Genomic DNA, 24,497 nt, shown 5'->3' on the forward strand with positions numbered 1-24,497 from the left:
GACTCTGCAAGAATTTAATTATACCTCTCACTCTCACCAGACCCCTGACCTGATTTAACTATTCAAGTTGAGAAAGTGATTGTGAGGGTATGTGAATTTAGGGGCAATGTACAGGAAGAGCAATGTTAGAATGCTATGAAAGCAATGTACGGGAAGAGCAATGTTCTCTTCTGTTAGGCGCTAAGAAGCTAGGGGCCTGATCCTACATTCCTTGTGCTCCCTGAACTCCAAATAGAGTCAGTGGGAGTTTTGAGTAAGAAAGGAGTGCTTGACTAGACCCTTGATGTGGAGGAGTCTACTTGTTGATTTTATTTATATTATATATAATTCCATATATATAATATGATTCCATATATAATATAATTCCAGGAGATATTAATTTGCTAGATTCTATCAGCTGTCTTTGCTGTCAGTTTCTTCATAGAAGATAGAAGATCTCTTGCTTTTTCAGTCACAGCCCACTCACTATCTTTCCTCTGTAAGAACTGAATTCTGTACATACAGTCAGTCACTTACCATATTGCTGTGGTTTTACTGCTCTCTTATATCTAAACATCTACCTTCTTTCAGGGCCCCATAACACCCCCTGTAATAGGGTCCTTGTGGGTTAAGATTGCCTAGTGGTAAGCTCACCTACTACCCTCTCCCAGAGAGTCAGTCTCACAGTGCTGGCTCACCTCTACTCAGAGGTACAGTGAGCAGTATAGGTGATTCAAGTCCCTCCTGTAGTAAGGGCAGTGGTAGGGGAGCCTGAGCCCACCCACTCCACTAGGCTCCGACCCAGGGCCCTAAGAGGGTCAACAGTGCCTGGCCCCCAAAGGTGCCCTCTGAGTTACCTCCCCTTGGTCACTTCTTGCTGCTGCTTTCCTCTCTCAGTGGTCAGTCCCAGATACAGTGAAAAGAAAAGGAAAAGGTAACCAAACCATTACCCCAAACGGACTCAGCATACAGTCATACTCCTTCAGGGAGGCTTCTCCAGCACCCTTCTCAGGAGCCTTCAGGATAAGTCTGTCAGGTTCCTCAACCTCCCCCTTCTAAATGGGATTGCTCCCTTTTCAACCTCTTCTCCAGTTGGAGCATGGTCTGCAGGGATGGAGGGATGGGGCTACCAGGGCTCAGTACTGTCCTTTAACCTCTTTCAGCCCAGTGTGGGGTTTGGATACCCCATTACACCACATTGATGAGTTCAGCTGAGATTCAGTATTACCAGCAAGACTAATATATATATTTATATTGTCACAGTTTCAGGGTAACTGCACAAGTCTTCCCTCTACATGGTCACTCAAGGGCACCCACATAAGATTTCTGGTTCCCAGATGTCACCTTTCTTGGGCAGAGACCCAAGTCTGTCTCCTTTCTGAGTAGGTTTTAAGGCTGCACATCTCCCAGCCTTACACTGTGATATCCCCAACAAGCCAGTCTGCCAAAAGGGCAGGCCTGTGCTTTGCTTTCTCTCTGAGGTTATTGCCAGTAATCACAAATTACTACACAGCTCTTTCTAAATAAGCCCATTTATTCTTAAGGCAAAAGCATTATAGAGAAAACATGTAAAAAAACAGAAGTTCCTATATGCATGCAAACACCTTACCAGAGGTCACCCATCAATCTTATGGGGCCCTAATAGGCCAAAGTCTTTTCAATCCTTCTGCAAGAGTTGTGATCCTGCTTAAGACAGCAGGTCCTGTCTGTTTGCTGGACCAGAAAGAAGGCCCTGAGTCAATTTGAATGAAGCCTTTTTATGCCAAAGCCCTTTCTTTGTCTGTTGCTCTCTGGAAAACCTAGTTTGAACCAGTATATGCAAGATTCTCTGGGAGTGGTAATTCTCTGGAGGTGTTTAGAACCTAAGTGATTCACCTCAAGCACCCCCTACTGTTTTTGATTCCTGAAGGAGTTGCAATAACCCTCCCCCATGGAACAGAGCACAACCATACATACAATCTCTGGCCCACTGTGATACATAAACTTCATACAATATGTTGCCCGAAAAATACTGTATGCGGTTTTAATATCTGTCACACATGACTACTCATGTGGCAATCACACCTTTAACTGCAGTGTAGACATACCTAAGACAGAAAGTATGGTATTAAGGTGAGGAACATAAACAGCAGGACTGAAGTTTTCAAGACACCTAAAGGAAACAGGTGCCCAACTCTCACTGGAATTCAGTGGAAGTTGAGTATTTAACTCCCTTCGGTTGGTTTCACAGCTGTTTGCTGACAACAGATGAATGTTGAGGCCCAGGAATACTGGGTTTTATTCCAGGTTTTATGGGGAGGGTGTTCTACTGGTTACAGATCCTTCTACCCCTGTACCCTCAATGCCTGACCTCTTCTGCCCCTGGCTTGTCCAGCCTCTGCATGTCCAAATCCCAGTTTTGTTCTACAACCCCATCAGCACCTCAACACAATTCCCCAGCTCCTTGTCTCAGATACCCTACCTCCCAGTTCCTCATCCCAGTCTCCACCTTTGGCACTCTGTATCTCAAAGCCGTACCCTGGAACCCCGTATTCACCCAACATATAATTATATTTCATAAAAAGCACGCCATGTAAGATATCAAATGAAAAGTCATGATCTGCTGAAACCCAGTGTTCTGTCAAAATATGTATATCATTAGAGTGTAGGAAGTTATGAGATTTTGCTGTATGACTGTTACTGAAATATGTTGTAGTTTGAGAGTCTCCACTGCTAGTTCTCCAGTGACAACAAAGGAGGTAACCCACTCCCAGGAGGGTGGTAAACGACCATTAATCAGCAGGGGAGTTGTAATCAAGGGATTTACAATGCTGTAAAAGAGTTGTGCAAGCATCACACAATGGAGGATTGCTCAACCCTGTGACCCAGCAGAGCACACCAGGACATGTCTGGGCTAGTGTTTTCCAGGCACATGGACGGAGGATATAAAATAAGGGACAGCGGCATCATGTCTTTACCTTTCTCCTCCCCTCCTCCACTGGAAGCAACAAGAACGCTGGAAAACAGAGACTTGAACTGAGGAGACTGGTCCCAGGCTTAAAGGGGAAGCCTGTATATTAAGAACTGTAAACAACCTGAAACATCCAGTGGGGTGAGAAAAACTACTTGGCCCAAATACTGCCTAGACTAATAAAGTTTAAGATTTAGACTGCATGCTTACCTTTTTATTTTCTTTGGTAACTATCTCTGACCTTTCTTTGGTAACTATCTCTGCCTACCACTTAACATCTATCTTTCTGTAGTTAATAAATCTGTTATATGTTTAACCTAAAACAGTGTGTTTTGATTGAAGTGATTGGGAAATCTCTGCTCAGTTTACAAAGACTAGCACGTGCCCTCTCTACATTGAGGGAGGGGCGGACTGGGTAATGAACTTACACTGGCCAGGCTTCTGGGGTACAGGGCTGGGGAGATTTAGTGATACCTTTCTCTGTGTGATTCAAGAGTAGCTCAGGGAGCATGAGTGATAACAGCACCTGGAGGGGTTTGCTGCTTGTCACTAGCAAAACATTGAGAGAGACAGCCCAGGCTGGAGAGTTAAGAGGGCAGAGCAGTACCCCAGTTCCAGGTTGTACCCCGGTGGATCCCATCACATACCCTTTGTAGTCCCCTCATCCTGGCTCCTCACCATTCTGTCAAGCAGTTTCCTCCTTCTCCTCCCCACTCCCTGGGCACCAGCAGAATCAGTGAGAGCACAAGAGAGAGAATCTCCCTGCACTCAGCTCCTGTGCCCAGTGCCACAGCAGGGAAAATCCTGCTCATCCCCCACAATCTTCAGAAGGAGCATCCTCAGTTCAGATAGAATCTTCAGAGAATTTAGCTGCCAAACTAGAAAGTGTCTTCTGAGCATGTGCAAATTGAGATTTTCAGAAGCTCATACCTTGACCAAATTTCATCAGATTTTCATGGGGACAGCAGAAGGCCATCCCTAACATCAGAGCAATCCCCCTGCCAAAGGTCACCTTCTTGTTCCAATGTATGGGGCATGTATAGATCTTCTCAATTAAAAAGATAAGAATTTTTTTAACATGGGCAAAAGGAATGTATTTTTCCCTAGCCTCATTCTGAGAAATGCCTAAATTGTTTTTGCAGTTTTCTAGAAGTCAGCTAGAAACATACACCTAGCATGCCAAATTTAAATCCCAGTGGGGCAATATTAGAAACAATTGAAAACAGGGTTTTATAATGGAAGTTGTCGGACATTCTTAATTATAAGTGTTGCTATAGGCACAATCTAGAATGGCCCAATGCTGCAAGATGTTGAGCACCTTCATAAGATGCTGACCACCATGAGATTCAGCTGAAGTTAATGGGAATCAAGGCTGCTTATCACTTGACAGGAGGAACTCAGGCAACCAGGCCGAAACACTTGAAAAATATATATTTTACAAATTCTTGGTGGAATGCTTTATCTGCCCTTGCCCACCCCCCATTTTTCCCCCAAAGAAACTATCTTTCCTGGTGTGTTTTCACATATGGGGACAGATACTCAGCCAGTCTAAATCACTAAACCTCTGTTGATGTCAATGGAGTTGGACTAATATGTCTGTTGCTCTTAGACCTCCCTTGAACGGTGCATTTAGAAATGTGGATTGTACAAGAAATACTATTGTTCTCATTTAGGAATTCACACATGATCTCAACATTCAGGAAGCTCATATACATCCTTATGTATCTAGAGGGAAATATATCTCATCATCTTAGACTTGCATTTTACCTTTAAAAATATACCTAATTAATTGTATATTTGCCAAGCTTTTTCTATACATGTACAATGAATGAGAAACTAACAATAAAATTTAGAAGATAGATATTAGAATAGGCAATATTTATGTACAGAAAGGCTCAATTAATAGAAATGCATATCTCCAGTTAGCCATTGTTGTTCTACTGTCAGACTGTATTTGTATTTGTTTAAGATGACATAGAGGAGGAGGAAGATCTTGTGGTAAAAGCACAGTACTAGAAGCCTGAAGACCAGAATGCTATTCCTGGCTGAAAGCTACAGACTTCCTGTATGACCTTGGGCAAGTCCCCTTCAGGGGAAATTTCAAAATGCCTCTGTTGGAAGCTCTGCATTGTATTTTCCACCAAGTTGTGGGTACTGAGAAAGGGGATTGTCAAAGCAGATTGTGATGTGCTCTTTCCAAATATGCTCTCAGCACTCAGTGCCCAAGATGTCTAGACGCTCAGGTGCCAGCTGGAGACCGGATCACTTTCAAAACCTCACTGCTATACGCTGCTATGCTCCAGGCCAAGGCCGTCCTTACCCATACGTAAAGCACGCAGCTGGGTAGGGCACCAGGAAATTTGGGTGCCCTGTGCAGCTGTGTGCTGCTCCAGCCACTGCTCTGGCTCTTTCCCAGGCCCCACCCCTGCTCCGCCCCAACCCCGCGTCTTCCCGCCCCAGCCCTACCCCCACTCCCCTGAAGATTGCAGCCAGGCCCGACCCTGCACTCACGGCATGGTAAGTGGAGTGACCCAGCCCCAGCCTGCTCTGCGTCCCTGGCTCCCAGCTGCGCCACCAGTGAGTGCTGGGGGGTGGTTCTCCACGGGTGGGAGCTGGGGGAGCTGGCCCCAGGCCTCCGTGGGGGACGGGGGTAGGAAGGGGGCTGGCCACTTCCTGCGGAAAGTGGAGTGACCCGGCCCCAGCCTGCTCCGCTCCCCTGGCTCCCAGGCTTGGGGGGAGCGGGGAACCGCCCCCCAGCACTCACCGGCAGTGTGGCTGGGAGCCAGGGGAGCAGAGCAGGCTAGGGCAGGGTCACTCCACTTCCTGCAGCAAGTGGCCAGCACCCCCCTCCCATGGAGGCCTGAGGCCAGCCCCCTCCCCCAAATAGCTAGGGATGGCCCTGCTCCAGGCACTGTTTTCCCACTTTCTAAGGTCCTTTCTACACTAGAAAAGAATACCCATTAAGCCCGAGAAAAGGTTCTGATCAGCGAATGGTTGATAGGTAATATTTGTGGGAGATTTGATCATAGCTGGGTTTGCGATGACTGGGAGAACCACATGGTGACTTACCTGCCACATGCGAAGGTTGCGAATCTCTCAAGACATCTAGATAGACTTATGTGTAGTGCTGGGGAGGAATTGGTGGTCGTGGTACATGTAGGTACCAATGACATAGGGAAGGATAGGGGAGAGGTCCTGGAGGCAAAATGTGGGCTGCTAGGTAAGAGATTGAAGTCCAGGATCTCTATGGTGTCATTCTCTGAAATGCTTCCAGTTCCACGTGCACGGCCAGTTAGACAGGCAGAAGTGCAGGGTCTCAATGCGGGGATGAGATGATGGTGTAGGGAGGAGGGGGTTAGATTTAGTAGGAACTGGGGAAACTTTTGGGAAAGGGGGAGCCTATACAGCAGGGGTGGCCAACCTGTGGCTCTTCAGAAGTTAATATGCAGCTCCTTGTATAGGCACCGACCCTGGGGCAGGAGCGACAGGTGCCAACTTTCCAATGTGCCGGGGGGCGCCCACTGCTCAACCTCTGGTTCTATCACAGACCCTGCCCCGACTCCACCCCTTCGCATCCCCTCCCCTGAGTTTGCCATGCCCTCACTCCTTTCCGCCCTCCCCTCCGCTGTCTCCTGCACGCCACGAAACAGCTGATCGGGAGATGCAGGGAGGGAGCAGGAGGCACTGATGGGTGGGGCTCACAGTGGGTGGGAGGCGCTGGGAATGGGTGCGGGAGTTGATGTGGGCCTGCTGATGTATTACTGTGGCTCTTTGGCAATGTACATTGGTAAATTCTGGCTCCTTCTCAGGCTCAGCTTGGCCACCCCTGCTATACAGGAAGGATGGGCTCCACCTAAACCAAAATGGAACCAGGTTGCTGGCACTTAACATTAAAAGGGTCATAGAGCAGTTTTTAACTAAGGGTGGGGGGAAAGCTGACAGGTGTGAAGGAGCACCGTGGTTTGGACAGAGGCATCCCTTAGGGGAGGATTTATTAATGGAGATTCTCTATGTCCTAGTAAAGAGGAGAGAATGGACGAGGATAAAGTACAGGTAGGATCTGATGAGAAACAGTCAAATGAAAAAGAATCCCATTCAATTACATCATGTAATGGCAGACAGCTAAAAAGTGACAAGTTTTTAAAGTGCTTGTATATAAATGCTAGAAGTCTAAATAATAAAATGGGTGAACTAGAGTGCCTCGTATTAAATGAGGATATTGATATAATAGGCATCACAGAAACTTCGTGGAATGCGGATAATCAATGGGACGCAGTAATACCAGGGAACAAACTATATCGAAAGGACAGAACAGGTCGTGCTGGTGGCAGAGTGGCACTATACGTGAAAGAAAACGTAGAATCAAATGAAGTAAAAACCTTAAATGAACCAAACTGTATCATAGAATCTCTACGAATAGTAATTCCATGCTCTAAGAATAAGAATATAGCAGTAGGGACCTGACCAGGATGGTGATAGTGACTGTGAAATGCTCAGGGAGATTAGAGAGGCTATAAAAATAAAAAACTCAATAATAATGGGGGATTTCAACTGGTGGTACATGTCACCTCAGGACGGGATGCAGAAATAAAGTTTCTTGACACCTTAAATGACTGCTTCTTGGAGCAGCTAGTTCTGGAATCCACAAGAGGAGTGGCAATTCTTGATTTAGTCCTAAGTGCAGGACAGGATCTGGTCCAAGAGGTGAATACAGCTGGACCGCTTGGTAATAGTGACCAGAATATAATTACATTTAACATCCCTGTGGCAGGGAAAACACCACAGCAGCCCAACACAGTAGCATTTAATTTCAGAAAGGGGGATTACACAAAAATGAGGAAGTTAGTTAAACAGAAATTAAAAAGTACAGTGCCAAAAGTGAAATCCTTGCAAGCTGCATGGAAACTTTTTAAAGATACCATAGTAGAGGCTCTACTTAAATGTATACCCCAAATTCAAAAAAATAGTAAGAACACCAAAAAAGTGCCACCGTGGCTAAACAACAAAGTAAAGGAAGCAGTGAGAGACAAAAAGGCATCCATTAAAAAAGTGGAAATTAAATCCTATTGAGGAAAATAGAAAGGAGCATAAACTCTGGCAAATAAAGGCAAATTATAAAAATATAATTAGGAAGGCCAAAAAAATATTTGAAGAACAATTAGCCAAAGACTCAAAAAGTAATAGCAAATTTTTTTTTAAGTATCAGAAGCAGGAAGCCTGCTAAACAACCACTGGGACCACTGGACAATCGAGATGCTAACGGAGCACTCAAGAATGATAAGGCCATTGCGGAGAAACTAAATGAATTCTTGCATCTGTCTTCATGGCTGAGGATGTGAGGGAAATTCCCAAACCTGAGTATTCTTTTTAGGTGACAATCTGAGCAACTGTCATTGATTGAGGTTCGGTTTTGGAACAAATTGATAAACTAAACAGTAATAGGTCACCAGGACCAGATGGAATTCACCCAAGAGTTCTGAAGGAACTCAAATGTGAAATTGCCGAACTACTAACTGTAGTTTGTAACCTATCATTTAAATCAGGTTCTGTACCAAATGACTGGAGGATAGCTAATGTGATGCCAATGTTTAAAAAGGGCTCCGGAGATGATCCCAGGAATTACAGGCCCGTAAGCCTGACTTCAGTACCAGGCAAACTGGTTGAAACTATAGTAAAGCACAAAATTGTCAGACACACAGATGAACGTAATTTGCTGGGGAAGAGTCAACACGGTATTTGTAAAGGGAAATCATGCCTCACCAATCTACTAGAATTCTTTGAGGGGGTCAAAAAGCATGTGGACAAGGGGATATAGTGTACTTAGATTTTCAGAAAGCCTTTGACAAGGTCCCTCACCAAAGGCTCTTTCACAAAGTAAGCTGTCATGGGATAAGAGGGAAGGTCCTCTCATGGACTGGTAACTCGTTAAAAGATAGGAAACAAAGGGTAGGAATAAATGGTCAGTTTTCAGAATGGAGAGCGGTAAATAGCGATGTCCCCCGGGGGGGGTCTGTACTGGGACCAGTCCTATGCAATATATTTATAAAAGATCTGAAAAAAGGGGTAAACACTGAGGTGAAAAAATGTGCAGATGATACAAAACTACTCAAGATAATTAAGTCCCAGGCAGACTGTGAAGAGTTACAAAAGCAACTCACAAAACTGAGTGATTGGGCAACAAAATAACAGATGAAATTCAATGTTGATAAATGCAAAGTAATGCACATTGGAAAACATAATCCCAACTATACATATAAAATGATTGGGTCTAAATTAGCTGTTACCACTCAAGAAAGAGATCTTGGAGTCATGGTGATAGTTCTCTGAAAATATCCACTCAATGTGCAGCAGCAGTCAAAAAAGCAAACAATGCTGGGAATCATTAAGAAAGGGATAGATAACTAGACATAAAATATCATGTTGCCTCTATATAAATCCAAGGTATGCCCACATCTTGAACACTGCTTGGAGATGTGGTCGCCCCATCTCAAAAAAGATATATTGGAATTGGAAAAGGTTCAGAAGAGAGCAACAAAAATGATTAGGGGCATGGAACGTCTTCCATATGAGGAGCGATTAATAAGACTGGGATTTTTCAGCTTGGAAAAGACATGACTAAGGGGAAATATGATAGAGGTCTATAAAATCATGACTGGTGCGGAAAAAGTAAATAAGGAAGTGTTATTTTCTCCTTCTCATAACATAAGAACTAGGGGGTCACCAAATGAAATTAATAGGCAGGTTTAAAACATAGAAAAGGAAGTAGTTTTTCACACAACGCACAATCAACCTGTGGAACTCCTTGCCAGAGGATGTGGTGAAGGCCAAGACTATAGCAGGGTTCAAAAGAAATAGGTAAGTTAATGGAGGATAGGTCCATCAATGGCTATTAGCCAAGATGGGCAAAGAGGGTGTCCCTAGCCTGTTTGCCAGAAGCTGGGAATGGGTGACAGGGAATGGATCACTTGATGATTACCTGTTCTGTTCATTCCCTCTGGGGCACCTGGCATTGGCCGCTGTTGGAAGACAGGATATTCGGCTAGAAGGACCTTTGGTCTGACCCAGTATGCCCATTCTTATAGGGATATCTTCATTTCCCCAAATTGATTTTTCTGTGCAAGAGACTGGTTAACTTCCCTTTCAGGAAATAAGAAAACAGAACCCAGCAGCAACTGTGTAAAGATCAGATGCTTTTTTTCAGTTATAAATAGAAAAGAGGTAGGTGGGACATTTGAAAAAAGCAGTACTAATACACAAGGAATTATTTACTAGGGAAAGCTGCTAAGTTAATATTTTCCTCGCTTAATCATGCAGTTTTTACAGATAAGTTTTTCATCATCATATCAAATTTAATGGGGTATTTCTTAAAAGAGGATACTGTCATACCATTTAGCAATAAGGCCATTATTTAGTTTCATAATAAGGCAACAAATTGCTCAATGTGATTGGCTAAGAGAAGTCTCAAGCCATTCATATCATATTTTAAGTGAGAGCTCAGATCTACTTCAACCTATAAATGTTTGAGTCATATTTTCAAAAACAGCCTCTACAATGGCACCAGCTGTTTTGTGCCTGCAATTTTAAGTGCAATCACTTACAAGCACAAATAATAAAATGCAGATACCTGAATTGATCAGACTGTCAGGCATCTAGGTTCTATTACTTCTCCAGGAAGTCCACTACAGAATGTGACGGGGAAAGGCCAGTTGGCTATAGAAAAGTAGTGGGAGATAGATATATTAGCTCCAGGCTAAACAAATCCCTGGTACCAGGTTAAGTGAAATGGCAGCTGCTCCGGATCAGTTAAGACACCTGGGGCCAATTAAGAACTTTCCAGAAGGCAGGGAGAATGCTGGGTTGATTGGGACACCTGAAGCCAATCAGGGGCTGGCTGAAACTAGTTAAAAGCCTCCCAGTCACTCAGGTGAGTGTGCATGTCAGGAATTGTGGAAGGAAGTTGTGCTGTTGGAGAGGCTGAGTAGTACACACTCATATGAGGTAAGGGTGAAGTGGAGCTTTAGGAAGCGAGGGCTGCTGTGGGGGAAGTAGTCCAGGGAATTGTACATGTCATGTTTCTAAAAGGTCAGCTACCATAGCTGATACTATCCCTGGGCTGGAGCCTGGAGTAGAGAGTGGGCCTGGGCTCCCCCCCGCACCTTTGCCCCCTGATTAATCACTGAGACTGGGAGACAACAGAGACTGTGCAAGGAAGGATAACTTCTCACCTCCCTTGCTGGCTTATGAGGAAAATGGCTCAGTAGACTGTGACCCTTGTCTCTAGAGAGAAGGATTATGTGGAGGGTCACAGTGGGCCTCTGAGGTGAGCAAAATCCGCCAGGAAATGTGGGACTCACAGAGGCAAGGACAGAGCTTTGTCACAAGAATTTAGTATTGCTACTAATCATATGTGGAAGGTGCTCAGATACTGCAGTGATGGGTGACTGTATAAAACAGATCAGTAGATTATTTTTTACATTCATAAAATTGTGGGGGCAATTCATTAGGCTTGGATGAACACTTGTGAAAATTTGCCCCTAAGCTATAGAACTTCATTTTTAAAAAAATGAAGTGAGTATAATTAAGAAATTTAAAAAAGAGAACCCCTAAATTGAATAAACTGAGTGATAGAAAGATTAATGGGCCAAATCCTCAGCTGATGTAAAATAGCATAGCTCCTTTGACTTTAGTCCAATGACTTGGGCATTATCATCTCACCCACAAATTTTAACATCTTCAGAGAAAAAGTGTTCCAAAACATCATCAGATGTAAAATGAAACCAAAAAAGAGTAGCAAAATAAAACCAGTTCAGCAATATAAAAATCCATAAAAACAGCCATTTTAGAAAAGAGTTCACTCTTCAAATGGCCAGGCTAAACTACACATAATGTTAATCTGGCCTTTCTCCTAAGATTCTCAAACACGAGACCTCCAAACAGAGCATGGAGGAAATTGCAACCCTAATTGTTTTGAATAATCTCACCATACACATAGTTAACAATTTAATAATATGTCTGTTATATTTTTAAACGCCTACCTCTTTCGTTTCACCTGGTCAAACAGTAGTTCCTAAACACATAATTGAGTGAACTGTAGCTTTTTTTTTTCTTCACAAATCCTTTATGAATCAATTCCATAACATGGGAATCTATTAAATTAACAAATAATAGCTCTGAAGTATCTGCACAGTTCCTGATGTACTCAGTGTTTGAGGTTTGAAATTTGATTTCAAAGTGAGTAGTCTGAATATACATATTGGATGTCAAATACATGTATTTGCAACTGAATATGAGCATTAGACATCAAATACATGCATTCAGCTGAATCATCCAGACTAGTTTTAATGACTTGAAGAGACTCAGTGAAATGAAATCTTTATAAATACATCAGAGGGGCCGGGAGAGAGGACTTCTTTAAATTAATGGCCAGCGCTGGCATATGAACAAATTGATATAAAATGGCCATCAATAAGTTTAGGCTTGAAGTTAGATGAAGGTTTCTAACCATCAGGGGAGTGAAGTTCTGGAACAGCCTTCCACGGGGAGTAGTGGGGGCAAAAAACCCTCACTTGTTTCAAGACTGAGCTTGATAAAGTTTATGGAATGAATGGTATGATATGATTGCCTACAATGGCATATGTCCCATTCGTGACTGCGATTAGCAAATATGTCTGACAGCCAGAGATGGGGCACTAGAGGGCTCTGAGTTACTACAGAAAATTCTTCTTAGGTCTCTGGCTGGTGGGTCTGGCCCACATACTCAGAGTCTAACTGATCACCATGTTTGGGGTCAGGAAGGAATTTCCCCACAGGTCAGGCTGGCAGAGACCCTGGGGATTTTCACCTTTCTCTGCAGCATGGGACACAGGTCACTTGCTGGTTTGAACTAGGGTAAATGGTGGAGTCTCTTTAACTTGAAGTCTTTAAATCAGGGTGGGCAACCTTTTTAGCCTGAGGTCCACATCGGGGTTGCGAAACGATATGGAGGGCTGGTTTGGGAAGCCTGGCCCCGCCCTCTATCACTTGGGGATTTTTAGCCCCTTTTTAAAGCCTTTTAAAAAATTGGCTATTTTCAAAACAAGAAGCTCATTTTGGAATGAAAAGTCAAAATGCTTCAGTCCAGAAATGCCAAAATGAAATGGTTAGACTGTTTTTAAAAAATCATTTTTTCAGCCAAAGCTGTTTGCTGAATATAATATGAACTTGCAAATAATTTTGGTGCCCCCAAAACTGCACTTTTTCGCCCAGTTAATTCCATCTCTAGTACCATCATGCTGTGCCATGAACCAGTTTTGAAAAGATACTTAAGATATGGCTCTCATTTTGCTCCACTGAAACTGAAATACACTGTTTCTGCAAGTTACCCGATTTCTACAGGTCAAGGGATTGACAATCTCAAATTATACCCCAGTCCTGAAGCCTTAACTAATGTGAATAGTACCAATGAAGATAACTCACTTGAGTAAGTGACCCTTTATGAATTCAAGTGTGTCTCATCTGATAATTGTTCTTTAAATCCTGTTGATATTTTTATTGTGACTTGCAACAAAATCATGAATGACTTATTAAAAATAAATAAAGATGCTAAGTAAGAAACACTTTACTATTTGCAAAGTACCAATCAGATGAAGAGGATCTTGATTTATAAACACAAAGATATTAGCATTTGACATATCATTACTTAAACGTCACAAGATCCTTCACATTCCCTTTGAGGGTTGACAGATTTAGAATCTGTGTGCTACACAGTTTAGCAGATGTTTCAGAAGAAAAAAATACTTTGTTTTACATCAACTATTACACATTAAATTTCACTGAGAAGCACTAATTTATAAAACAGCGTCCTATACCTAGGTGTTGCTTGACATCAGTAACTCTGGATAAAATGGTTTAACTACCAGTACAGCATGCATTCTGAAAGTTTATCATTAGCCTAAAGGTTAAATAAAAAGCCACATTTTCTGCTAGCATTTACACTGGTAAATCCACTGAGTTCAGGATTGAAGGCACAGAACTGCAGGTGCCTCAAAATACCTCATTGGTTTTGGTGTGTCAGAGCAGTAGCTTACCCACTGAGAGAAAACTTGCTTGTACAATTGAGATATCAAACTTCAGTTCATTCATCACAGTATAATATCAACATAGTGATAATTTACAACAAAAGACCTTTGCAGCAGGAAAGGATGGCTGCAGGCGAAGTAAACAAATTTTCCTAATGAAATATGCATGTAACATTTAGGGCAAGGGTTCTCAAACTGGGGGTTGGGACCCCTCAGGGGGTCACGAGTTCATTACATGGGCGGTCACGAGCTGTCAGCCTCCACTCCAAACCCTGCTTTGCCTCCAGTATTTATAATGGTGTTAAATATATAAAAAGTGTTTTTAATTTATAAGGGGGGGGTCGCACTTAGAGGCTTGCTGTGTGAAAGTGATCATCAGTACAAAACTCTGAGAACCACTGATTTAGGGTAATAGGAACAAAACTTGCAATATCTTTGCCTTTCAGTAACCTTGCAACACACACTTAACTTGCTGAGGTCATAAGGGTGTATTTTTCAGAAAAAGACAACAAGGAGTCCTATTTTTATAATGCAAATGGTAGGCAGAAGTAATTATTTGATATATTCTGGGAATCTGAGTGGATTTTGTTGTATAATATATGGAAACTTCTATTTAAGTAAATGACATTTTAAATGAATAGAAATGACACCTTTACAGTAACTGAAATACTTTTAACATTTTATAAACTTGATCTGTTAAATTTTTAGAAGCTGATGTATCTGTAGTTTTCCATCGTAATATACCTTACCTGTATAATACAAAACATGTATTATTAACCTCATATAAATGCACATAGCATCTTTCTATAGAGCAGCGGTGTCCAATAGAAATTCAATGCTAGCCACACTGCTAGCCACACTTGTGGTTTTGAATTTTTCTTATTAGCCACATTATAAAAAAGCCACATGCATTAGCCACAATTCAATAGCCTATTAGCCACATGTGGATAGTGGCGAAAGTACTGGACACCGCTGCTATAGAGTGTGCTCATTGGGTTTCCTTTCTGATAAACATTTTTATATACATTTGATATATGTAAAATGCTATGCAGAATAAACCAAATTGTTAAACAGGATTTTCAAAAGAGAAGCCCATTTTCTCAGACATAATGGGTGAAATCTGCAATAGCAACCTCTAAATTTAAATGCACAAAATTATGGGTTGAAATTTATGGCATGATCCAAAGACCACTGAAATCAGTGTGAGTCTAACCATCGATTTCATTGGGTTCTCGATTAATTTCTTAGAGGACTATCTTACCTACATTAATGCATGTGACTAACTTTGACTGAATAAGTACTAGTCCTATGTATAATTACTCACATACTAGGTGTTGGCAGGGATGGACTCTTATAAGAAGCTGGTCTTAAACCACTTTGAAAATCTGGCTCAATAGGATTTTGTAAAAAATTTCATTTGGATTACATTCAACACCACAAAGGCACATGATCGTTATCTTAGTCCGGTAACAAGCAATGAAGTTGCACCACAGACAAAGTGTGGTTTAAATGTCAAAATTTATTTTAAGAAGTCAGTAGTGTCTAATTTTGGTACATTTCACAAACTAATCCTGAAAGAGAAGAGACGGCAGCTGAAGACTAGGCTGTAACTCAGGGATCCTCAAACTAAGGGTCAGGACCCCTCAGGTAGTCGCGAGATTATTACATGGGGGGTTGCGAGCTGTGAGCCTCCACTTCAAACCCTGCTTTGTCTCCAGCATTTATAATGGTGTTAAATATAAATTAAACACTTCTTTAATATAAGGGGTTCGTACTCAGACGCTTGCTGTGTGAATGGGGTCACCAGTACAAAAGTTTGAGAACCACTGCTGTAACCAAACAGTTCAGTCATGATGTAAACTGTATCCGGGAGCTCTTTCTCTTGCTTAGTGAGTTTGAGAACTGTAAATTTGGAGTGCTAAATTCAGAGCTGTTTCCACTGGCAGCATTGTGGAAACTAAACAAAGCTAGAGACTGTAAGAGCACTTCTCTAGCTTTAGATTTTTCTATAGTCTGTTCTTGGGAGATCTGAAGGTTTATCTGATTTAGGTTATTCATGATCAAACTGGAAGTCAGAAGGTTTGTTACAGAACCACACCTGGTCAGGTTCTCTTCAAAAAACTGTTTATAGAGCTCTTGCACCTTTGTATCCATGTAATTGTTCAGCACGGAATTCGAAAGAGGCTGCTTGTGGAGTGTCATACTTCTTTCTCCACCTTCATCACCATTCAAGGACTTTGTAGCTGTTTTTTCAAGAGGCTCATTTTGAGGGGAATGACCCAATAGAATATCTCCTGACAGTAAAACAGGGCCATCAACAAGTTCATCACTTATGTGGTCCATAATGCAACCTGAATCCTGCATATAGCCTCCTACATGGTCTCCTCCAATATGTAAGTCAGGATAGTTTTGATAAATACTGTGGCATGACCAAGATCTATACAAATCCAGCTGGATTTCATGATTTTGTTCTCTTCCTGGTATATGTAAAGCTGCAGATATGGTTCCTTTAACATGAGCACTATGTTCTTTTGCAGGTAGCTCTTCTTTAGATGTCCACTGAAGATCTTTATTGTTTTCAATTTTGCTACCTTTTGCAATGATCTCATTCTGCTTCTCAGATTCTGAAGCAAAATCTTTAATTGCTGGTGTATCTATAAGGTGATCTTTCCAGGGTTCCCTTTCATCTTTTCTGTTTATGTGACATTTGTGGGGTTTATCTATGTTCTGTTTTCTTTCTTTGTATATGATTCCAGTTAGGATGCCTTCTGCCAACATGTTGATCAGTGCTAGAGGCTCACTAACCAGCAGAGTTCACTATATTCCTGCAAATACAAAGAAGCCATGTACAGTAATGCAAAATAAGCGTAACAGTAAGGGCTATTTTATCCTTAATTGATAAAGTTTTTTAAAAATGTATGCTTCATGAAGACTGCAATGTGTGGGGTTTTTTAGTTTAACAAACAGTAACTTAATTGTTTTCACCAATTTCATTTTTATAGCCAGATAAAGTAAAGCCATCATGTCAACAAAAATTATTCTGAAAAAGAAAAGAGTTAGGCCAATAATTTGATCCTTCATTTTTCATATCAGGTCAGTCTTGGACCCTTCTTCTGAACTGTGACAACTGTGCTACATTCTGCACGACTTCTTCTCAGTAAGATTTAATCAATGAAGTCTTTTTCATTTGGTGACGACTGCCAGATCCTCAGCTGGCGTAAAATCAACATAGTTCTACTGAAAGCAAGAGCACAACTGACTTCACCAGCTGAAGTTCTGACTGATGATCAATCCTCTACACCCTTTTTTCAGTAAACTAAGGGGCTAATCATGCCAGGTGTTGAGCTCCCCTGTGAGATACTGAGTGGCCGCAACTTCCACTGCCTTCAGTGTGAGCTGAAGATGTTCATCACTTCCCAAGAATGCTCAGCACCTTGCTGGACTGAGCCCTAATTGCAGGAATATCTTGCTTATTTACATTAAAATATTGGGTATATCGCTGAACTACTAGCTAAAATTTAAGCAGATATGGTAATGAGCTCTTGTATTACTAAGGGTCCACAATTTTACTAAATTCACTGCATTCATTCACTAGTACATTATGAAACATTATTATGAATAATTAAAAACTAAAGTACACATCTCAAAATAGCTAGCTACTATATTTTGTGATTCCTTAGCTTCGCCTTTTAATTGTATTTGCTCACACAAGACTTGATCCAGCACCCTTTGGAGTCGGTGGTAAAACTCCAATTGACTTAGATAGAGCAAGCCTTTAGGGCTCAATCCATCTCCTATTGAAATGAATAAGATTCTTTCCTTTGACTTCAGTGGGAGTTGGCTCTGACCCACACTCACTGAGGACCACATTGTGGCTGACCCTTACGTGGGAGAATGAAGCAGGAGAACACCAAAAGTCTCCTCTTCACTTTGAATGCCTGTGGAATGTTGTCCCAGCACAAGGGGACTGCTCCCTTTGTGCATCTCTGGAGCACTCAGGATATGTCTTCACAGCCTCACAGACCAGAGTTGACAGACTTGGGCTAGCAGGGCTCACATCAGCGCTTTAAAAACATTTAAATCAGGGGATAGCTGTTTAATATAAAGCGACACTTCTGTAGAGCAGGTGTGATACCAGAACCAACCTTAAAATAACTCTTTCCAAAGCAGAATTGATTTTAAGTACTCCACATATTAATATGCGCACTCTAATTCAGATGTCATAAGACTGACAACAGTGCTCAGAAAAAGTACAGTACACAGATCCTTCAGCAGTTAAAATAATTTAACCATTTTACTTTATTTTATATATCTCTCACACATGCAAAGATGCAGGCTAAAAAATTTTTAAATGCCTAAGTGTCATTTTCAAAAGAGACACAGGCACTTATGAGCCTACATCTCATTGAAAGTCAGTGGAACTTAGGCAACTACGTGCCTGACTCACTTTTGAAAATGGGTGTTAAGCCCAAATGTGCAAAGGTATTTAGGTGCCTAACTCCAATTGATTTCAATAGGCATTAGGCACCTAAACAGTTTTGAGGATCCAACCTTAGTTACTTATGAAAAGTTTGCCTCTAATGCTTGGTAGCTGAGCAAAATGTCAAAAATATGGGAACCTTAGCAAGCATACTTTAAAAAATACATATACTTTTTAAGTTATTTTAAGTGACTCTAAATTTCTTAACAAAAAATAAGCTGAGACAAACTAAAGAAAACCACACTTACCCTTTCAGAATCAGTATAAGATGTGGATAGTCACATAACCTAACATTCCATTACAACAACTGCAGCAACCTCAGAATAAATTCTCTTTATTCACTGCAGACAGTGTAAGCAATAATTGGAGCACACACAATTTTGTTCCTCTTTTTGCACAACTTTTAAAACAGAAGTGCTGTCACCAGTGGAAAACTGTGTGGTCTGTAAACAAGTAGTGACACCAAATCCAAAAGAGGATGTAAAAAATGTGTCTGGATGGGACTGATTCTGGTGTAATGCTCACAACCAGCATGACTGCTTTTTAATTTTGCAATATGTCAACTAAAATAACTAAAAGAAAAGGAGTACTTGTGGCACCTTAGAGACTAACAAATGTATTTGAGCATAAGCTTTCGTGAGCTACAGCTCACTTCATCGGATGCATTCAGTGGAAAATACAGTGGGGAGATTTATATACATACAGAACATGAAACAATGGGTGTTACCATAGACACTGTAACCAGAGTGATCACTTAAGGTGTGCTATTACCAGCAGGAGAGCGGGGTGGGGGGGTCGGGGTGGGACCTTTTGTAGTGATAATCAAGGTGGGCCATTTCCAGCAGTTGACAAGAATGTCTGAGGAACATTGGGGGGTGGGGAAATAAACATGGGGTAATAGTTTTACTTTGTGTAATGACCCATCCACTCCCAGTCTTTATTCAAGTCTAAGTTAATTGTATCCAGTTTGCAAATTAATTCCAATTCAGCAGTCTCTTGAACTGTAGCTCACGAAAGCTTATGCTCAAATAAATTTGTTAGTCTCTAAGGTGCCACAAGTACTCCTTTCCTTTTTGCAAATACAGACTAACACGGCTGCTACTCTGAAACCTAAAATAACTAAGATTACTATAAGATTACTAAAAGATTAGTGTATCTAGTAGATTTCCATTGGATACCTTTGGCTATGCTCGTAGTACATTTGAAAATGCAAGGACGCAATCAAGGCTTCTATTGTTCATTTCCATCTACAAAAATCTGAATTTAGTTATTAAATTAGATGTCTCTGATTTGCAGAGGCAAATGTTTGTAGGTACAAGTTTTTTCATTTGCAGTGCATAAGTGAGGGTAAAAATATAAAGATTGTTTTTTAAAATGTAATGCTCAAATCAGAGCCTGTAGATCATGCTCCTATGTCCCTCCTTGTAGCCAGAGTGCACACAGCTGGCAGTTTGCAGTGTCCTAGTCCTAGCAACTGTAAACTGGGACCACTGACTACCTCAGCTGTGACATGATTTGGGATCGTCGCAATAATGAAACAACCCATGGTTACACTTCTCCAGACCCTAAAGGCCAACCATGGCTGACTGGAAGCCAAGGCACTGTGGATAACATACAATCTTGGAAAAAAATCAGTGACAAGCTTTCAAAACTCATATTGGTTTTCTTACGTTTTCTTTGTCAGGAAAAAGGCTAGAAACTTATTTTGTTTTTAAATGAAAACTAACTCTCACTTTCTCATTTCTCTTTCCTCCAAGCCAGGAGGGAAGCAGTAATTGTGAGCTTCATGGGTTAGCAAAGGCAGCTCAAATTAGAGGCTGAATTTCAAAACTAGCCTCCAAATTTGCAGACTAATTCTGCACTCCCGATGAATTGCAGTGACATATTATAGCATTTAGACATCTAAATATCTGATTTTTTTACTGCAACCATGTCTGTAGGCAAGGGCTGGCCTGTCTCCCAAGATTTGTGAGTGATGGGTCGTCCTTCAGGATAGGTTGTAGATCCTTGATGATGCATTGGAGACGTTTTAGTTGGGGGCTGAAGATGATGGTTAGTAGCTTTCTGTTATTATCTTTGTTGGGCCTGTCCTGTAGTAGGTGACTTCTGGGTACTCCCCTGGCTCTGTCAATTTGTTTCTTCACTTCAGCAGGTGGGTATTGTAGTTGTAAAATGCTTGATAGAGATCTTGCAAGTGTTTGTCTCCCAATGGGACTATTCGTTGAGAACTTTACTCGCATTCCATTTTAGTACTGTAATCAGAATCTGGCCCACAGTAAAAACTCCCAGATACCTCAGTGAGATATCTGCCCCTCAGAAGCCTACAGGATTATGTTGTAATATATTATACATAGACAAGGCAATCAGTATTGTTTTCTACCATTTTATATTGCTTACGCAGTTAATTTTTTCAGTGGATAAAATGAAAACATAAAATCCAGGAATTAATTTACAATTCTCCATTAGGTTTCATTCAGCAGGGGCAGAGATTATAATTTGCTGTATGAAACTGAATAGCCAAGTTAAATTGATAACTTCAAATTTTCTTGGAAATGAGGTTCCTATTGTGGAAAATAGAAGGCTTATTCTTCCTATAGCATTTCCATTTGTAACTGGATTACTTGACATATGAAGCTAATTCAGTTTCAGACAAGTGCCCTATCACTGAATGGACTGTAGTATGTTAAAGTACACACAAAGATTCATTTGGCATAATCAGGATAGCAAACTCTCTAAAACTAAAATGTAAAACTTATGGGTGGCTCAGCTCCTCAGTTTTTTCCATTGACATACATTACAGGGAGTCTCCAGATACAGGAAAATGAGACCGCAAATTGGGAAATGTCTATCCTTCACTAACTTAGTTACTTCTTTTTTTCTTTAAATTAAAGGGCTGTTTTACAAGAACACAGTGGTACTTTCTTTAGTTGCAGAACTAAGATTATATTGTGAGATCTGTTTAATCAGGCAAAAAAACTAACAAAACCTAAACCTTCCAATGAAATAGTACGGAACAAAATATAAAGTGCCACTAGTCCCAAGTCATAGAACAAACAAGCTCATGAACGGCGGAAGACAAATGTAGTTTTGGTTTTCAAATCAGTCAGTGACCAACTGATATGACTGACAAGTCATGTGGATTTCCAAGTGGGAAAGCAGTTTGTTAACATTGTACAATGCTCTCAAGCACTAGTTAATAGATACACAGGCACTGAAAGAGTTTTTGGTTGGTTCCCTTATCAAGTTTCCTTCTCTTTGGTGGATAATAAGAATTTAATTGTCTTGCGAGTACTAGAATAAAGCTCTTAACCATATGCTGATGGAGGGAAAATGTACAAATGAAACACACAAATGTGTAATACATTAGACATCCTGAATGTGGTACCCTCTTTTTACATTTCAATAACCACAACCAATTTATTGATTCCTCAGTAGTAAAGTATTACAGACAATGTATCCTAACTATGAATTAAAATAAACTAGAAGCAGGGTCCTATATAACTTTTGCCTTCCTTGTTTTTCCAATCTAATCTTGTTAGAATGACTGCTGTCCCCTCTTCAGCAAAGACACCATCCTTTATGTAAACTCTTCTACAAAAGGACCTTGTCTTTTTGTGTATTTGATAAAGCAACTAGCACACTTTGAGGTGATACAAAATAATAATGCGCTTGTATGCAAACATTTATTTGAATGAAACTAGAGACAGCTAAACCAAAGGCATTCCAGCTCTCCTCTTGTGCAAAGTGAAGTTGGTTATGTGAGAAACTGGACTATGCTGTAGATTTTTAACACAGATGGGATTATGCATTACAAATATTCAAATCCAAATTAATCCAGGCTCCAAAAATCAGTGCATGTAAACTATATGGCAACTACAATATCTCATAGGCCCTTATCCTGAAAAAGTGCTTTGGGAGGAAATGATCTTCAAAGCAGCACTGCTAAGGTAAAGAATTCTCAGCTCCAACATATGTTCCAGAATCCCAGCATCCTTGTATCTGTCCACTATCAGCTACTGCTGGATATAGGGTGAGAAACAGACACAGTCCAGTTTTGGCTATGTGAATCTGCATTTGCATGACCCAAATCAACCATGTTCCCTTGTCAGTGACTTGTCCATTTCCTCTTTCTAAATTCCTCTGAAGAGTTTCACTACCTATGTCATGTGCACTGCTTGAACAAGGATTTGAAGGCGCTCTGTGTAGATCCTCCACTGCTTTGCCCCAACTATCAGAAATGCATACTTTCTGCTGTATTATGTATTCTTAACTTGCTGCTCACAAACCGGGTAGAATTAGTGGGGGAAGCAAAAGTGGATGGGAATCTGGGAGGCAGTGACCATGAGTTGGTTGAGTTCAGGATCCTGACGCAGGGAAGAAAGGTAAGCAGCAGGATACGGACCCTGGACTTCAGGAAAGCAGATTTCGACTCCCTCAGGGAACGGATGGCCAGGATCCCCTGGGGGACTAACTTGAAGGGGAAAGGAGTCCAGGAGAGCTGGCTGTATTTCAAGAAATCCCTGTTGAGGTTACAGGGACAAACCATCCCAATGAGTCGAAAGAATAGTAAATATGGCAGGCGACCAGCTTGGCTTAATGGTGAAATCCTAGCGGATCTTAAACATAAAAAAGAAGCTTACAAGAAGTGGAAGGTTGGACATATGACCAGGGAAGAGTATAAAAATATTGCTCGGGCATGTAGGAATGAAATCAGGAGGGCCAAATCGCACCTGGAGCTGCAGCTAGCGAGAGATGTCAAGAGTAACAAGAAGGGTTTTTTCAGGTATGTTGGCAACAAGAAGAAAGCCAAGGAAAGTGTGGGCCCCTTACTGAATGAGGGAGGCAACCTAGTGACAGAGGATGTGGAAAAAGCTAATGTACTCAATGCTTTTTTTGCCTCTGTTTTCACTAACAAGGTCAGCTCCCAGACTGCTGCGCTGGGCATCACAAAATGGGGAAGAGATGGCCAGCCCTCTGTGGAGATAGAGGTGATTAGGGACTATTTAGAAAAGCTGGACGTGCACAAGTCCATGGGGCCGGACGAGTTGCATCCGAGAGTGCTGAAGGAATTGGCGGCTGTGATTGCAGAGCCATTGGCCATTATCTTTGAAAACTCGTGGCGAACCGGGGAAGTCCCGGATGACTGGAAAAAGGCTAATGTAGTGCCAATCTTTAAAAAAGGGAAGAAGGAGGATCCTGGGAACTACAGGCCAGTCAGCCTCACCTCAGTCCCTGGAAAAATCATGGAGCAGGTCTTCAAAGAATCAATCCTGAAGCACTTGCATGAGAGGAAAGTGATCAGGAACAGCCAGCATGGATTCACCAAGGGAAGGTCATGCCTGACTAATCTAATCGCCTTTTATGATGAGATTACTGGTCCTGTGGATGAAGGGAAAGCAGTGGATGTATTGTTTCTTGACTTTAGCAAAGCTTTTGACACGGTCTCCCACAGTATTCTTGTCAGCAAGTTAAGGAAGTATGGGCTGGATGAATGCACTATAAGGTGGGTAGAAAGCTGGCTAGATTGTCGGGCTCAACGGGTAGTGATCAATGGCTCCATGTCTAGTTGGCAGCCGGTACCAAGAGGAGTGCCCCAAGGGTCGGTTCTGGGGCCGGTTTTGTTCAATATCTTCATAAATGATCTGGAGGATGGTGTGGATTGCACTCTCAGCAAATTTGCGGATGATACTAAACTGGGAGGAGTGGTAGATACGCTGGAGGGGAGGGATAGGATACAGAAGGACCTAGACAAATTGGAGGATTGGGCCAAAAGAAATCTGATGAGGTTCAATAAGGATAAGTGCAGGGTCCTGCACTTAGGTCGGAAGAACCCAATGCACAGCTACAGACTAGGGACCGAATGGCTAGGCAGCAGTTCTGCGGAAAAGGACCTGGGGTGACAGTGGACGAGAAGCTGGATATGAGTCAGCAGTGTGCCCTTGTTGCCAAGAAGGCCAATGGCATTTTGGGATGTATAAGTAGGGGCATAGCGAGCAGATCGAGGGACGTGATCGTTCCCCTCTATTCGACA

General features: G+C 41.7%; 1 protein-coding gene across 6 annotated transcripts in view; it reads right to left on the bottom strand.

Moving 5' to 3' along the window:
- LOC140917649 (TLR adapter interacting with SLC15A4 on the lysosome-like) overlaps nucleotides 1-24,497 on the bottom strand; it is a 37,269-nt gene that overhangs the window by 8,215 nt on the left and 4,557 nt on the right. For 4 of the 6 annotated variants that reach the window (XM_073360923.1, XM_073360924.1, XM_073360922.1 and 1 more), the window contains exon 3: nucleotides 15,127-16,811. The exons of 1 other annotated variant lie outside the window; for it this stretch is intronic. In XM_073360923.1, the coding sequence (XP_073217024.1) occupies nucleotides 15,835-16,764 (930 nt within the window). In that variant the 5' untranslated portion in view covers nucleotides 16,765-16,811 and the 3' untranslated portion in view covers nucleotides 15,127-15,834. Of the gene's footprint in view, nucleotides 1-15,126; nucleotides 16,812-18,714; nucleotides 18,874-24,497 lie in introns of those variants that run through there. One more of the 6 variants, XM_073360925.1, reaches the window with a different exon arrangement.

Source organism: Lepidochelys kempii, chromosome 9 (assembly GCF_965140265.1).
Source record: "Lepidochelys kempii isolate rLepKem1 chromosome 9, rLepKem1.hap2, whole genome shotgun sequence".
Taxonomy (NCBI): domain Eukaryota; kingdom Metazoa; phylum Chordata; order Testudines; family Cheloniidae; genus Lepidochelys; species Lepidochelys kempii.